At 36.4% G+C, this 15,602-nt stretch overlaps 2 protein-coding genes across 2 annotated transcripts in view; both read left to right on the plus strand.

Annotated features, from left to right (window-relative positions):
• Positions 1–60: 60 nt before the first annotated feature.
• Positions 61–11,513, plus strand: LOC110838862 (endoribonuclease Arlr). The gene is made up of 5 exons (XM_022082492.2): positions 61–222; positions 3,586–3,736; positions 4,705–4,901; positions 6,953–7,185; positions 9,473–11,513. The coding sequence occupies exons 1-5, from the start codon at positions 171–173 to the stop codon at positions 9,704–9,706; spliced, it is 867 nt and encodes a 288-aa protein (XP_021938184.1). The 5' UTR covers positions 61–170; the 3' UTR covers positions 9,707–11,513.
• Positions 11,514–11,662: 149 nt separating this feature from the next.
• LOC110838858 (putative 2-oxoadipate dehydrogenase complex component E1 homolog) overlaps positions 11,663–15,602 on the plus strand; it is a 31,504-nt gene continuing 27,564 nt past the window's right edge. The window contains exons 1-2 of the mRNA XM_022082484.2: positions 11,663–12,207; positions 13,344–13,464. Of these exons, the coding sequence (XP_021938176.2) occupies positions 11,805–12,207; positions 13,344–13,464 (524 nt within the window). The 5' untranslated portion in view covers positions 11,663–11,804. The remainder of the gene's footprint in view (positions 12,208–13,343; positions 13,465–15,602) is intronic.

The following is a 15,602-nucleotide window of genomic DNA, read 5'->3' on the forward strand; positions in this document are numbered from 1 at the left end:
TTATGACGTATACCAGGTGTCAATATTATTGGCTCAGACGCGGTGTAGACGTCACTCCCGCCGATACATTGGCGGGTGAGAACGAGAGATCTGTTGAGGAGAAGGAAGCGGAGGGAGGCCAAGGAGTTTCTGTGGAGCTTGGCTAGTGTTAGCTGCATCTACTGACCAGGATGAAGTTGCTCATTGCATTGATTTTTACTCCGTTTATCGCCAGTGTCTGGGGTAAGCGTTTAATCAGTTTTCATTTCCTGTGCTTGTGCAGTATCTGATGTAGGTCCGAACTGTTCCGTTGACATTATCGTCGTAATTCCGGTCACTGGCTACTCTCGTTTGTCGTCTTGGACTGGAAATCTTCATTTCGAACGACGTTTCAGCTAGCGTTTTATGAGTAGCAGCTCTAGAACAATTTCTGTTCTTTAATAATTAATTAACAAGTAACTTCCGACAACAGTCGAAAGTACTAACAATCAGAAACAGGGTTTTACCTAATGGATAAGGCGCAACGTCGTGTTTTTATAGCAGTCGTTAGAGATTTGAGACAATATGCCGACAAGAGAAATGATACTTTAACAACAAATCGTGACAGTGAATAATGAATTGGGAAGGAAGGGAGCTGACAAGTTAAGGTACTATCCTGGCATTTCCCTGGAGGGACTGAGGGGGGAAACCCCCCCCCCCCCCCAGCCAGAATAGTCAGTCCCCGGGCAGAGATTTGAACCAGGGACCTCCAGAATACAGAGCAGGTTGTACTTGTAATCTAGTGTTTGTACCTTACACATCCTAGAATATAAAGTGCTGCAGACTTTCTGGGGTATTCCTGAGTATGCATCAGATCTTGATGAAATTGTTTGGGATGGTCAGTTGATTCATTTTAAGTTTAATTAACTTACTTTACTTAACTTGCTGTTCCAGCACATGGCTTTGGCACTGATAAGTTCTTCCAGTCTCCTAGAAATTGCAGTTGAAGACTCAACTAATCTTTTTATGTTTTAATGGATTATGTAGTGTGTGGAAGCAGTGTTCCTTTCACACATGGGCTTGTGTTATCAGCTGGTCTTAACATAAAATAATGTAAAATAGCAAGTTTTGTATGAATTAATAGTGTAAGATGTTAAAGTAGTCAGTTTTAATAGGGCTAGGAGAAAAGCTTATGTAAAACTGAAACTGTACAGTTCTAACATGACCTACACATCATCAAACACCCCCCCCCCCCCCCCCCCAGTTTGAATGATGATTACGGTAACTTTGTGAATTAGGAATTTCTTACATTACGTCTGTGTTCTAAACCTGAATTCACAAAAATTCTTATTATAATAAAATTAGATAAGATTTGCAATAGATCTGTTCAACCAAAGTTCTTCATATGATACTTTACGATGCCCAATATATCTCAGAAGCTCAATGGCACATACACCATATTGTTTGTCACCCAGCACCTCTTCCCCCTTCTGGGTTATTATAGGGAAATGTTTCAGCAGGCTCTGCATTGACCATCTTAGTTCAATAGCCAGCCCACCTCATAAAGCCAACTCTAATAATACTGGTAATTAATGCTTCGTTATATCTTCAGGCCACTGACCATTCTCATTCTTTCCAGTTTCATGCATGTCTTTAAAACCTTTCTTTTAAAAATACAAAATTAATATTTTTCTCCTTATGTCAAAGTCTACCTTTCAGGAACATTGCACAGATGTGTTTCTGATATATCAAAAGTGTGAGGATTTGACAAACCGTAACTTTTAAACATGTTGTCAAAACTTACGAGTGGTTACCATATCATCAAGAAAGACCCATGGAAATATACATCTGCGAAGTCAAGTTATGGATTGTTGTTCAAAATGTGCTTCCCTCCCCAAAGTACAACTCTGGTTGGTACAATGACAATCTCACTGACCCTTCCAGGAGGTATTTGGTTCATATCTCATATGGAAACTGATTATCCTCAGGATTTTGTGGTTTCCTCCATTTATCTTGGCATTCCAGCATGGTTCCTTGAAATTGGTTGTGACCGCTCAGAATACCCAAATAGTCAACCAGTCGCATGGAAGCAAGTATGTTAAATGTGTAGAAGTTGGATCTTTAGTACAGTGAGAAAACTTGATGTGGGAATAATGCAACATCTCGGAAACTCATTCTAGCTGTACCAAAAGACAGGTTTACTAAGTGCCATTGTTTAGATTGCCTGCATCACAACAGAAAATAGTTCCCAATACAACCATCCACCTGTTACAGTTAAATATATGGTCCATGTAGATACGTAGGTTTCTATGCCTGAGATTATGTACATCTCAGCAACAAATAGCCATAAAATTATTTGAAAAACGATTACATTGAAAAAATGTTGTAGCTACCATGAAATGCTTCATTCATGGTTCCAGTTGCATGAGCAAGTGCATACTTAATATTTTGCTACCCCCAAAAAACAAGAATAAAACTGGATAATTGTCTTTGTATTTATTAGTAAGACTGTGCACTGGTCCTTGAAATGGTGTTGCAAATGCCAATGCTTCATTCCACATGTGATCTTGTTATACATTCCTTGTATGAAGTGCACAGTGAGAACGCATTATGGGCTCATCGTGTCTGTCCTTCTGTCTGTCTGTCCAGTCGATTCAACTCGAGAACCAGCGGATGGATTTGGATGAAATTTGATGTAGAGGTTTTGCTATTCGTACCTTTGGATATCCTACAAAGGTTGATACTGAAGTGAGAGTTGAGGAAATGTCATGAGGTAGACACTGAAGTGATGTGATCTGGAGGTCAAATTGGGAACCATCGAACAAGGCATATTTAATACCCCGAAATGCATGTTGCATAGAACACCTGAGGATATTATGTGTATGGATTACACATTCTGAGTTTGTTTTTATATCTGGTTCAAAATGACATATTGCAATATCAGAACCAGAGAAAAAACTGTGTGAGATTTGAGGTTTTAATGAGAGTGAGGATAATGATGACGTTCTTCTGGGTTTTGGTGCTGTGTGAACTTGTTGGTAAATACATCTACCGATAAGCATACACAGTGCCAAAACCCATAAAAAGAACGTTATAAAGTAAATACCGTTTATCAATATTTTCAAGTGCAGGTAACTAGGTTGGCTTATGCCAGTAAAAGTATAGAAATGTTAACTAATTAATGCAAACATAAAAGTAAAATTAACATTTACTAAAGAAAAAAGGTTATCAAAGGAAAATGAGGCAGTACCTCTTTGCAATTAAAGCAGATTATGTACCAAAAATGTAAGTGCACGCCAAGAGGATGATGTGATGAATGGTGTTACAGGAGATAATGCAAAGGCATTTTTGATAATCTTAAACCAGGAAGAAGCAAAAGAAGGTTAAGATACACAAAATAATTTTACTTGTTGTTTTTATATTTTAGTGTTGAAGCATCGAAAGTAGCCACATGAAAGGAAATGGGCAAATTATATTAAAATGAATGGAGAATATGAACTGATAGTTTCTGGGTAAAGTGGCAGTGTGGAACTTTCAGGTTCAACTAAGACAGCAGTTTACTGGTTAACCAGTAAAGTGAACTGAACTCCATAACTCTTAAAATTCATGTGAATTTTTCAATGTCAGGTGCTGAAAAGAGTAAAATAAGTAACAAAGAGCTTCAAGCCTTTACTGACGAACTGCTCAAGAAGGATGTCAACAATGCTGCGCAGTATATCCGCATAAACTATCAGGGGCATACAAAGTCTAGCAGTACAAGAGATGAAGCTCCAGAACCGTAAGTGTATATACAGTGACATGTGTCTGATTATTCAAGTGTGGACTGATAGGACAGAGAGGCTATCTTTAGTAAATTCAATCTTAATTTAAAGGTCTTGAGAGTATGTTAAATGTTATTAGAAAAGCTTTAAACCTTTCAGTGTGAAATGCATACTGTTTGTTGCGAGATGAAACTGTTGTGCCATAACATACAGTTTTGCTCAAAAGAAATTCAGTGTCAAATCAGCGTCTCTGATACAAATTTTACTTTAACATTAAAAAGTATCTTATTATATTCAGAATGATCAGATGCAGTGTTTGCCGTGTTGTAAAAATTCTCAGTCTGGTAAGTACTGACTGATACGGAATTTGTTAAGGTTGACAATTAAAGATTGTAGTTAAAGTAATTGTAAATAACACAGACCTGACCTGAAAAAGATTAAATGATAAGTTAGTTGTTTGGTCATGTTCTATGGTGGGATAATTAAGGGATATTCAGCTCCTTCTTCTATGGCTCTCCGGTCCGTATTCGGTCCATGGCCTCCGCAATTCTCCTCTTCCATTCAGTCCTATCCTCCGCTGCCTTATTCAGCTCCTAATATGTGCTTAATATCGTATATTAGGAGCTGAATATCCCATTTAAAACCAGTAAGAACGAAATTAATTTTTATGATGTGATGGTTTTTCTGAGCATTTCAGTATTAAAATAAGATAGAAACAAGATTTTTGTTTTGATTTTTATAGTCTTCCCCTTTTCTTTCATTGTATTCTTATTCATGTTTATAATCTTCTGTTCCTGAAAATACGTAACTCCTTTCTTCCTTTCCACTCTTTCCTGCACTTTCTCTCTTGCTTCTCTTCTCAATCATATTCTTTGTCTCCCATTCCTTCATTGTTCTGACCAGAAAAATTGTGCATTTAGGGTCTGAAAGGTTATATAAATTCATGAAAACAAATGATATAATAGAAGCTTACTTTTGGTTGTAGGCTTGTTGTGATCAACAGTCGAGCACTCCAGATTCCAACTATATCGAAGTTACGTCTTCTGTACGATAACTACATCCGCGATGCTGGTGTGAATGAGCATGTAACGCCTGCTGAGCATGCCGAAGAGAATGATCTGTTGGACTCGTTTATTGCCACACCTGTAATGAAATACACGATGCATTTCCTCGCAGACAAAGGTTATATTACTACTTTCTGAGTTGGTCCCCCATACAGCCCTTATTATTATACATCACTTTAGAGTTCATGTTATTTTCATATTTACTTCAAGTGTAGACTAGCATGTAATATCCACCTGTGTTGCTTAACTATGCCCCACTGAATGATATCTGTATTAAAATTAAAATAACTTTCACAGTTAAAACACCTACAGACCCCCTATTACTCCCTCTACTTCTTCTGTAGCATTTGAATTATTATTATTTGACTTTTCCTACATTTTGGTGATTATTATTTACTAAAATTTACACAGACATCTTTAAATTCAAATTTTGTATGCCATGCTTGCAACATCTATAAATAGACAGAATCATAGGAATGAAAATAAAAATGAGATATGGTCAGTGCATGGTATGTTACACTGAATGCAGTACAGGGCATTGCCATTAACTTTCATTTGTGTTTGTTTTAAATTTTAACTTTTATGCAAATGAAGAACTTTAATAGTACATTTCCATCAGAGTCCTTCACATTCCAATTAAGGAAGATTCTGACTCACGAAAATCAACACTTGGTAGCCTGGCGATGTCAGAACATATTTTTAATTTGTAAGTTGTCATCAGTTCTCTTGTTAAGTTAGAAAATTAGGAACTTGTCCTTTTGGAAATTACAGAAATAAAACCAGTGATTACAGTAAAAACAATCTTCTATATCTGGCTCAAAACATGTGAAGTACCGATAACATTAAGATAGATCAATGACCTCTTGCCTCTGTATTATTCCTTTCTTGCATACAATTAGGGATATATACATATACATTATTATAAATTTAGATACTCAACTCTGCTGCACTGTTCTTCTCAGAAATACATATTTATCTGTTCCTGAAATTCCTTATTCTTATGACACTTTACAGTTTATCAGTGCCACAACATAATCCTACCATTTGGCCTTTTGGTCATTAGTTTATGATAAAGGTGGGCAAGGCTGCTCATCTCTTTGTTATCTTCAGTTTCTCTCTCATAGTTCTAAAAATATTTTTTAGGCGAGCCTCATGGTGTAATGTGAATGAAGAACACTTTGTGGATCCATCCATGTCTGTGTGTCCGTCGGTCTGTGTCATGTTTTTTTATGGACTTGGAAACCTGCTTGACCCAGGGGTTGGGGCACTTGTAACAATGTGAATTGAGGTCACTGAAGCAACAAAAGAACCAAGATTGTTGAAACGCATTTTGCAACAAAAGGGGCTGAGGTAATACAGTGTGAATTCAGGTCAGAGTTGGAGTGCACTGTTGCAACAATTACCTTTGGATTATGCTGCAACAATGCCCTTGGATACCACTGTTGAATTTTTTCTAATGGTCGCCATGCTGATGTCAGTGCCTGTGATGTGGCAAGAAAAACAATTTCAGTGTATTTCACAGAGTACTCTTTTTCGGTCTTGTTAGGTGTGTATTTTCTGTCTATCTCTTTAACTCTGACACATGCACAAAAGCAGACTGACACTTCCCAGTTGAGTGTGGAACTAACCACATCCCAAGCACATAGAAAGTGATAGGTAAGCTACACAGCAGAGTCCAAGCAAACAGAGCATTTATTGAGGTTTTCAAGGCAGTGAGTCTGAAGATGCCTGTCTTCTGGGTTGTAGCACCATGCATTCTGGTAGATCATTGCCCTGATGACTGCAGTCAGTAAGGACCTCTGAAGTGTTAATAAACTTCTACTGGGCAGCATTTGCTAGCTGGATTGACTGTGTAGGCTACAAGTTGGAAATAACGTGACGTCTATGTTTAAAAGTGATGGTGCTTGAGAGGATGCAGGAATGGTCATAGACTGTTCAAAGGTAGATTCCATTTATTCCTAAAGGAACTGAGAAAAACATAAAAAATCTCAGGGTAATAGGTCTCCTAGCCAAGATTCAAATTAGGTAGATCCTAGATATAAAGCAGAATTTACAACGCCAAGATTCCAGTCTGAAATTTTATTTGTATGCGAAGCACATTAATAGTACCAACTATATCCATTCCCTTCTAGTTAAGTACAAATTTTGTTTTGTTTCTTGGAATTTCAGGCTTGGTAAGTAGGGATGTCAAAGCTCAGAAAAACCTGCTCAAACAGATTTGGTTCACCATGTACTCTCGAGGTGGTGGCAAGATTGGATCCAGTGCATTTGAGCATGTGTTCCTTGGGGAGCTGAAGCGGGGGGAGGTCTCTGGAATGCACAACTGGATCTTCTTTGGCACGGAGGAGGCACAGAGGCAGGCAGACTACATGGGCTATATTAGGAAGCTGGAACTTGGAGGGGTGAGTTTATTTTAAGGGTACAACAAAATCACAGGTGTTTGAAAACATTGTGCTCAGGAAGACACAACAACAAGGATGAAGTAAGTGAGCAATTTAAAGAATTATATAATGAGAAGCTTAGTGACTTATACAGACGACTTAGTCTTCCTGTGGTAGTGAAATCTAGGATGCTACAGTGAGCTGGGCATGAAAGAGATAAGGAATGAATATATAACTTTTACAGAAAGCTTCTTGGACAAAAGGCCACTTAGAAGCCCTGGAGGAATATGGAACTAGCTCAGAATTATGTTCATTGGTGAAATTTCTGGTTCTTCTGTCATGGTGTCATCATAATTGTGTATTTTATAACAGCAATTTCAGGTCCACACAAAGATTTTCAGGGTCCATGAGAGATATGTGTTATTGGACAAATGGATTGGAATAATTGATTTGTATAATAAGTTAAATTAAATGAATTGAAATTGGGCCTTGCACCACAGCTATTTCTTGATTTTTTTTTTGTGCATGCCCATTCACCTAATCTGCTAGAAGTCTCATACGTCTCTTCAAAAACTGTATCCTACAATAGCAGGATCTTGTACTTTGAGTGAGAGACATCAGACTTTGTTAAAATAATTAGTGCAGCCTTTGATTGGCTGTAGGCTTAATGACCAGTGTTCAATTCCTGGAAGAGCAAGATATTTTTGTCACCACATCCATACCATCTCTGGCGTCTACCCAGCTACATATACTGTGGGTACCATATCGTCTTTAATGGAAATGCAGACACTGGAGAATGAAATGGTCCGTGCACCTGCATGAAGTTCTGAAGTTAGGAATAATAAACCTTTACCTCTGGCATATGTCTGCATTCATAAGGGATAAATTACTTTTTAAATTTCTAAACAAGGTTAAGGGGGTCTGAGAAAGGATTGTATCCTTATTCCTCACAGCTTTACACTTTCACTGTCATTGCTCACATCACTTATCTTATACTCTTGAAAGGTTAGGTTAGGTGTGGAAAACAAAAGAAAGATGGTGAACTTCTGAATGTATTTACATGACTTCGTACTTAGGCATAACTTTGCCCTTACTTTGAAGTTAGGTTTCTTTCTGCAAATATAAGCAGTTGCAGACAGCTGACAAAAGTGGTCCTCCAGCTTGGAGGTTGGTTGGGGGCTAACAATTCTGGTGGTGGTGCGGACAGAATGTTACACGGGGCCTTGGACTATGCCAGATTCTTTGGAACAGCCTAAGCAATGGAAAATGAACATGAAATTTGGAACTGTGAATGTTAGGAATCTGTATAGGTCAGATCTTTTAGAAACAGTATCAAGAGAATTAGCAAAATATAAATTAGATTTAGTGAGAGTACATGTCAAATGAGATAAGTGTGATACTGATGCAGTGCTGATTATCATTTAGGAACAGGCTCTTTTGTACTCAAGATAATATCAGTGGTTAGGTTAGGTTAGGGTTTGTTAGTGATGGGATATCATACTTAATACTATATGGTCATTGGTGTGATCTTACTCTGAATGTGAATACATCAACTGAGCATAAACGTGATGACATATAGGACATCTCTTATGAGGAAAAAGAGTGTATATTTGATCAGTTCCCCCGAGTACCATATGAAAATTTTATCAGGAGACTTAATGCAGAGGTGGGGATGGAAGACATTTCAAAAAATGATTATGAGAATTTACACAAAAATTGTAAAGATAATGGGATTAGAGTAGTAAAATTGGCCACACCAAAATGTCTGGTTTTCAAGAGTACAAGGTTCCCACATCACACAATTCATAAATACACTTGGTCTTCTCCTGATTAAAGTTGCATGATGAGATTGGTCACATCTTGGCAGACAGAACACAACGGTCAGATCTATCATGTAAGTAAGTAAAAATTATAAACTAATTCTCTGGTAATAGAACTCAAGGATTCAGTATTTGTGGTACCAAGTCTTTCCACAGGGCATGTTGTTGAGCCTGTTCAACTGAGTCACATCCTTACAACCTAGTTCCCTAAGATGTGTCTTAATATTATTTTCTGCCTGTCCCTTGGTCATAAAGTGATTTATTTGTGAGAGGTTTCTTAAATAAAATTCTGCAAACTTTTCATCTTTTCCCATATCTGACTACCTATTAAAGATGAAGGATATATTTTGTGTTCTCAACAATTTTCAACATATACATGAAAGTTTTTATTTTTTCAGAGTTCAGGGCATTCTTGATACATTTTATTAGGGAATGCTCTTCATATTTTGTGTTGTTTCACACCTAATGAATTCAAAATTATGTTCTAGAAAGGAGCAATATTGAAACTGCACTACAAGTGGGCCAACGTGATGAAACCTGTTGGCTCAATGTTTGTTGGCACCAGTCCTGAGTTGGAGATGGCTCTGTACACAGTGTGTTTCCTTGTGCACGCTGATGAGAAGTGTCAGGTGCGCATGGCAGGCAAGCACTTCAGCATCAGAACGCACACTTACCGCTATCAAAGCAAAGAGATTATAGGCAGTGCTTTCCCTGAGATATAATGCACCTTCATTCATACTACCTGCCTACATGGAAAAATATCCTTATCTGTTATCAGTAGTGTCATTTCTTGGGACCATATCAAAAGCATGGGGAAATATAGCTACAACACTACCAGACTGGCCATGAAGAGAAACATTGACCAATCTTGAAATGTCTGGTGGTCACAATCTCCGTACTAACATTGGTATAGAATGTGTATGTTTGGAACACTTACATGTTCAGAACACAGAAATTAATTCTGAGCACACAAAAATCTGTGTTGCTGTAATACTTTGAATTTCTCTGAACATTGCTAAAAATTAGATTGAAACTAGACCTTTCTTGATAATAACGGTTAATCATGTTTCATGTTTATTTGATCACTTTTATATATATTTTTTTTACTTAAGTGTCCTCTTGGGTCATCAGAAACAAGGACAAGTAGTTTAGCAAGAATTTTTTTAGTGCCATGATGTCCTGTTCATATTTTAACATTGCATTTAAACCCTTGACATGTTGAATATCTTATTTCAGAAATTATTTCATTTTTATATCCTTAATGATAATTTGCAATTTGAATTTTTGAACAATGAACTGAGAGGAGACAGCAGAAGAGACTTCTTTTTTGCTGATGTTGATATTCAACAAATACATCTGCAGTTGTAGAATATGTTTTAAAGCTGATATACCTTGATTGTAGTGTGAAAAGGGATGAAGATAAAACAGTTCTTAACCGATATTCTTCCTAACTGAAAATGTACTGACAAAAACATTAAATGCAACATTACATTTTTAAACTTAGTAATGAGGTAATATATGTTAAAATGTTATGGTAACTATAAAAATTATAAGCTGGGTTAGCTCAGTCAGTATAATGACTAGGCTGGGCTTGACGACTGGGGTTAGATCCCCGATGGGGGCAGAGGATTTTTCCTCTAGCCTCTGTGTCCAGACTGGCTCTGCGGCCCACCCAGCCTCCTTTCCAATGGGGACTGGGGTTCTTTCCCGGAAGTAAAGCGTGGCTAGGACGTGATGCTGACCACTCACCTCATCTAGTGCAGAGGTCAAGAAAGAGTAGGAGCTATACCACCATTCCCCTCAGCACCTGCATAGACGTGTAGCAGGACTTTAAAAAACCCCTAAAACAATTCTCTTTTGGATATCCTTCTCCAAAAGATTTTTCTACTCTTTGTATTTGCCTGTGTTCTGCTTCAAAATTTAAAAAATTGCACAAAATTTGGGGCTATGTATGATATGGATGCAATGTTTGTTGGATAATACTCAACATTCAACAACACAGTTCATGCCTGAAGGCCGAGTTATGCACCAAACTTGGAAGACTTCTTTTTTTATTATTTAAGAATAATATTGTGATGTTATTGGTGATTACATTGTGAGTGTAACAATATTATCATACACTGCATTTAGTACTTTCACAGAACATAACAAAAACATGAACATTAATACTTATATTGTTACTATATAAATGTTGTTCTTGCTCTCACATTTACAAGTCTGGGAGTAATTCCAGGATTTTATTTTTGGTTTACGGTCATTGTGACCTATTTAAACAATGTGCAGAATATTATTAATGAATCTTCTATTTACTGGTAAAAAAGTGATAAAAGCAACTATTCTCATCTCCTAGAAATTATCCATTTAGATATATTATGGCACATATAGATGTTCACTGATAATATAAAGGAAAGGTCACAGCTTGAATGAAAATTGTGTCACACAAACGTTTATTTTAAATATTCTCATAGTATTACTGTTATTTTTTATAATTATATTCTTTGGTAATAAAATGTTGGATTTAGGGATTTATATTGTGTGGTTTATTTGTGCTTGTTGTGTGACTGATTGTGTTTCTAGAGCACATGAATATCAGTTCCGTTTCAGATAACAATGTTCTGACCTTGTATGTCCTACTAAACTTTTTATCTATCCTAAGTGGATTTAAGAGAACTCAAAGGTCGACTACAGCTTTTCTTCAAAACACTGAATGAAAGCAAACCAATGACATTGAGTGCTCAGATAATAATCATAACAACATACAACAAATTATAGACTCCACATTTGGTTATATGTTTTGGAAATAGGTAGTATGTACATAAGATGTGTGCAACACATTTGTTGCATCAGCTGAGATGTTCCTGGCCCTTTATATCATGTGTGTGTGTGTGTGAGAGAGAGAGAGACAGAGACAGAGAGAGAGAGAGAGACAGACAGAGACGGATGGTAAAAACTAGTGAAATAATACATGAGATTTTATTTTTAAGAATAACCCACTACACCAGATATGTAAGAATGGATGTCAGCTTTAAGCCTTGCAAAGTATTGCTACTTAAATCTGTTCTGTCTTGTGTTTGGTCTCATAATAAAAGTTATTCAATGCCAACATGTTTCCATACAAAGTACAGGTTATGCACATCCAGACTCAGTGCACATTATGTAAGGAATTACCATAGTAAGTCTGGTGTATATGGATTTTGTCCACGCAGCAGAAACACATGTGCAGGTAGGTACAAACCAAACTTTTTTCAAGAACCCAAGATGTTTTCTTCTTGATTATTCACTACAATTTAAAACTGTCATCAAGTTAAAAAAATTATTTTGTTTCCAGTGCGTGAGTTACCTACTGCTGGAATATTGGCAGTTTGAAAACAGTTGCTTTGCATAACAACGGCTTCTTTTCCTTTCCGAGAAGGAAATAAATTGAAGTAGAATGTCACGTAAATTATACAGAAATAAATTAAATAAAGTAAATAGTAATGGAGGGAATTACACAACTACAGCAATTTGCTGATGTGTTAAAAATCTTTTCAAAGCCCGAAGTTAAAAGGGGTTGGCCATTTAAGTCTTAGGATGAAGAATAAACATGTGCAAGTTTACTGCTTCATATGAATGAGCTTATGTACAAACTCTAAAATTACAGCAAATCTTTAATCGTTAGCAAACAAAACTCATTTAGTGGCTACAGTAAGTATAACATCTAAAGGCCCATAGGCCACATCCAGTCCAATTCTTCAGAGGGAAGAATGTTCAATTTATTATGTGTGTTTTGTTCCCAAGGTAATTAAATTTAACAGAACACAATGCAGAAAAAAGATTAATATCAAATACTTCAAGCATAAACAAATGCCATTTGTAAGATTATAGTAGGTTTATGCCCCTGCGTAAGCCAGCGTTTGTGATAGTAAATGTTCTTTCTTATCTTAACTCAGTAAGACTCCTCAATCAGATTTTGTGGAAATATGGCAGTTCTTGGGTTGCTACAATCAGACAAAAAAGCCAGGAAAATGCTAATAGGTGCCACATGTCTGCAACTTTTAGCTGTGAGTGCACATAACACGAAAGAAATAATTGCAAGGACAGTATGAATAAAAATATGTATGTATTGATAATATCAAATGAAAAATTACTTCTAAACTTGCTTATTGAAAACTGACATAACACAACTAAAATAAAATTATGTATTTCATTAATTTTTGAGGCCTCTCACAAGGTGAGTGCCTCCTAAGCTGTAGCTTACACACAATTCTGACATTTATTGCACATAGATAAGAGTGCTTTTTATTTATTACAGAGTATATTTTCTCTTTCAGTCTCAAATAGTAGTTGATGTAACAGATCACCAAATGCCCTCTTTTACAGTTTCCTCTGAAGCATTAGAATCCAGGATAAAGCAAAGTAATTTATATCGATTTGTGACAGCTTACCGCCAGCATGGACATAAAAAGGCAAACATCAATCCTATTGCTATTACAGAAGAAAGGTTTGTGTGCATGTACAAATATTGTATTATGATGGAAGAAATTCAGTTTATTCATAGGAAAAAATAGCCCTTACACAATCTCAAAATCACAATCAAATCTGTGCTGTACCTGAGGGTGCCATGAGATAAACCTTTAGACTAGTACAGTAGTAGCTATATGCACCACTTACTTTAACGTTCATTAACTCTGCATTTTCCCCAGAATGTATTTATGGCATATGAATGACTGTCACAATAAACATCAATTATTTCCATGAGTAAGTTATTGGTACAGCCTATCTTGACAGTGTTAAACTGTTAAAATTCAAGTGTTCCCTACACTGGATTGAATAAGACAGAAGACTAAATCTTTGTGCACATGTGTTGCATTCCTTTAGGTGTGTGTACACGTACATATGCACACTATATATTTTTGTCATTTTGACATAGGCAATTATTGTTTTACAATTCTCTATGAAAGCTGAAAATCTGAATCAAATTTCTATAAACAAATGTTCTTTCTACAATCAATTTTCAACACATTTCAAAATATTTATATTTAACATAAAGAAATATATTAGAGTGGAAATTGATACTGAAGATAACTTTAAAACTTGAGTCATTTCTAAGGTAAATTTTTAAGAAACTGAAACTGAAAAATCAGACACTAAGGTTCAAATATATGAAGGCCCTCTTTGGAAAAGATCTCTGTAAACTGGTTTTACCAGTAACATTATTCTCTATCTGCAGTGCTGCAGCTACACTACGAATTCTGGGGAGAGTCCATGCTGTGGGTTTCCATCTGCATAGTTTGTGAAGTTACTGCACTTTTCATTTCTTTAGGATCACACGCATTACTCCTAACAGCTTTCCCACAGCAGTCATGCTGTTTGTCTATTTCGGTACATTAAGGCCTTTACGTTTTCCACCAAAAGGTCTCAACTGAGAGCCCATTCTTTTATGCATGTGACCAATGCATTCTAATTCATCAGTTTTAGTGCTGCTGCATTTTTGTTGAGCTAATATTTTTTGTCACTCTTTACTGTTGCCGTTACCAAGATACTTTACATATGTAACCCCCTTTGTATCCTCTGATCTTTCACATATGCACAATGCCCCTTCAGCTTCCATTACACCATTTCCTGCACAGTCTGACATATGCAGTTCCATTCATGGTTTCACTGTATTATTTTAATGCAAGACAGAATTATGACAAACACAACGTCTGCAACTTTCCCAATATCTACATTTATGGCAGACACTACACCGTGGGGGTGGGGGGAGAGGAAGTTTGACTTCTTTTCTGCCCCCTCCATCAAATTGCAATTGTGATATGATTTGAACAATAATTTTCTTCAGCAGCTGACTGCATGCACTACATACACTGAGTACTGAACATAATGTTTTGCTGGCATCATCCCCCTTTCCTGTACAGCACATTCCACACATAAACCTGAGATTTACTTAATGATCACTATAAAAGAGTTTGGCTGTGTCAAAGGGATGTTCCTTATTGAAGATGTGACAAACAACAAGACGCATATATTATCATGCATTCTTTGCAAAATGCATTTAAGTTATTACATCCACCTTGTACTACAAAATAAATTTACAAAGTCTGAAAAATTAAAAATGTCTAAATCTTCAAAAATTTACAAAATCTGTAAACACCCACAATTTTACAATTTTTGGAATTTTCAAAATCCAGAATTAAAAGTTTCATAATTCACACATTTGAAATTCCAACGCTTAAAATTCATATTTAAACCTAACCTATACTAAACTAACATAACAAACTAACCTAACCTGTCCCAAACAAAACAATCTTAACATACACAAAAACTTCCAGAGTAACAACTGTAAACAAATTCTGACAATAGCCACCAGATCGCAGCACTTCACTGTATAACCTCACCATTTCCTTCATCCGTCATTTTGTTATCACAGCTCGTAGGTTATTCTAAAGTATGATTTTGAGGTCATGCAGAATAGCACAACCTCCACAGCAAATTTCATCCCAATATGTCCAGTGGTTTTCTAGAGTTGAATCAACTGACACGCTGTCTCACATGACCAGCCCATAACAAATTCTTTGAGTAAACAAAGCATAACTAGGCATATGTTCATCAACATCTTTCAAAAGAGACACAATCTGCATT

The sequence above is a fragment of the Zootermopsis nevadensis genome, unplaced genomic scaffold (genome assembly GCF_977971745.1).
Source record: "Zootermopsis nevadensis isolate Lab colony 2312 unplaced genomic scaffold, Znev_1.0 Znev_ptg000013l, whole genome shotgun sequence".
Taxonomy (NCBI): Eukaryota; Metazoa; Arthropoda; class Insecta; order Blattodea; family Termopsidae; genus Zootermopsis; species Zootermopsis nevadensis.

Bases quoted from the DNA above. Each gene is read 5' to 3' on its own strand.
- LOC110838862 (XM_022082492.2), top strand. From the start codon at position 171: ATGAAGTTGCTCATTGCATTGATTTTTACTCCGTTTATCGCCAGTGTC. The intron at 3,737-4,704 runs GTAAGTGTATAT...TTTTGGTTGTAG, and splicing joins AGAGATGAAGCTCCAGAACC to GCTTGTTGTGATCAACAGTC. The intron at 7,186-9,472 runs GTGAGTTTATTT...ATTATGTTCTAG, and splicing joins GGAAGCTGGAACTTGGAGGG to AAAGGAGCAATATTGAAACT.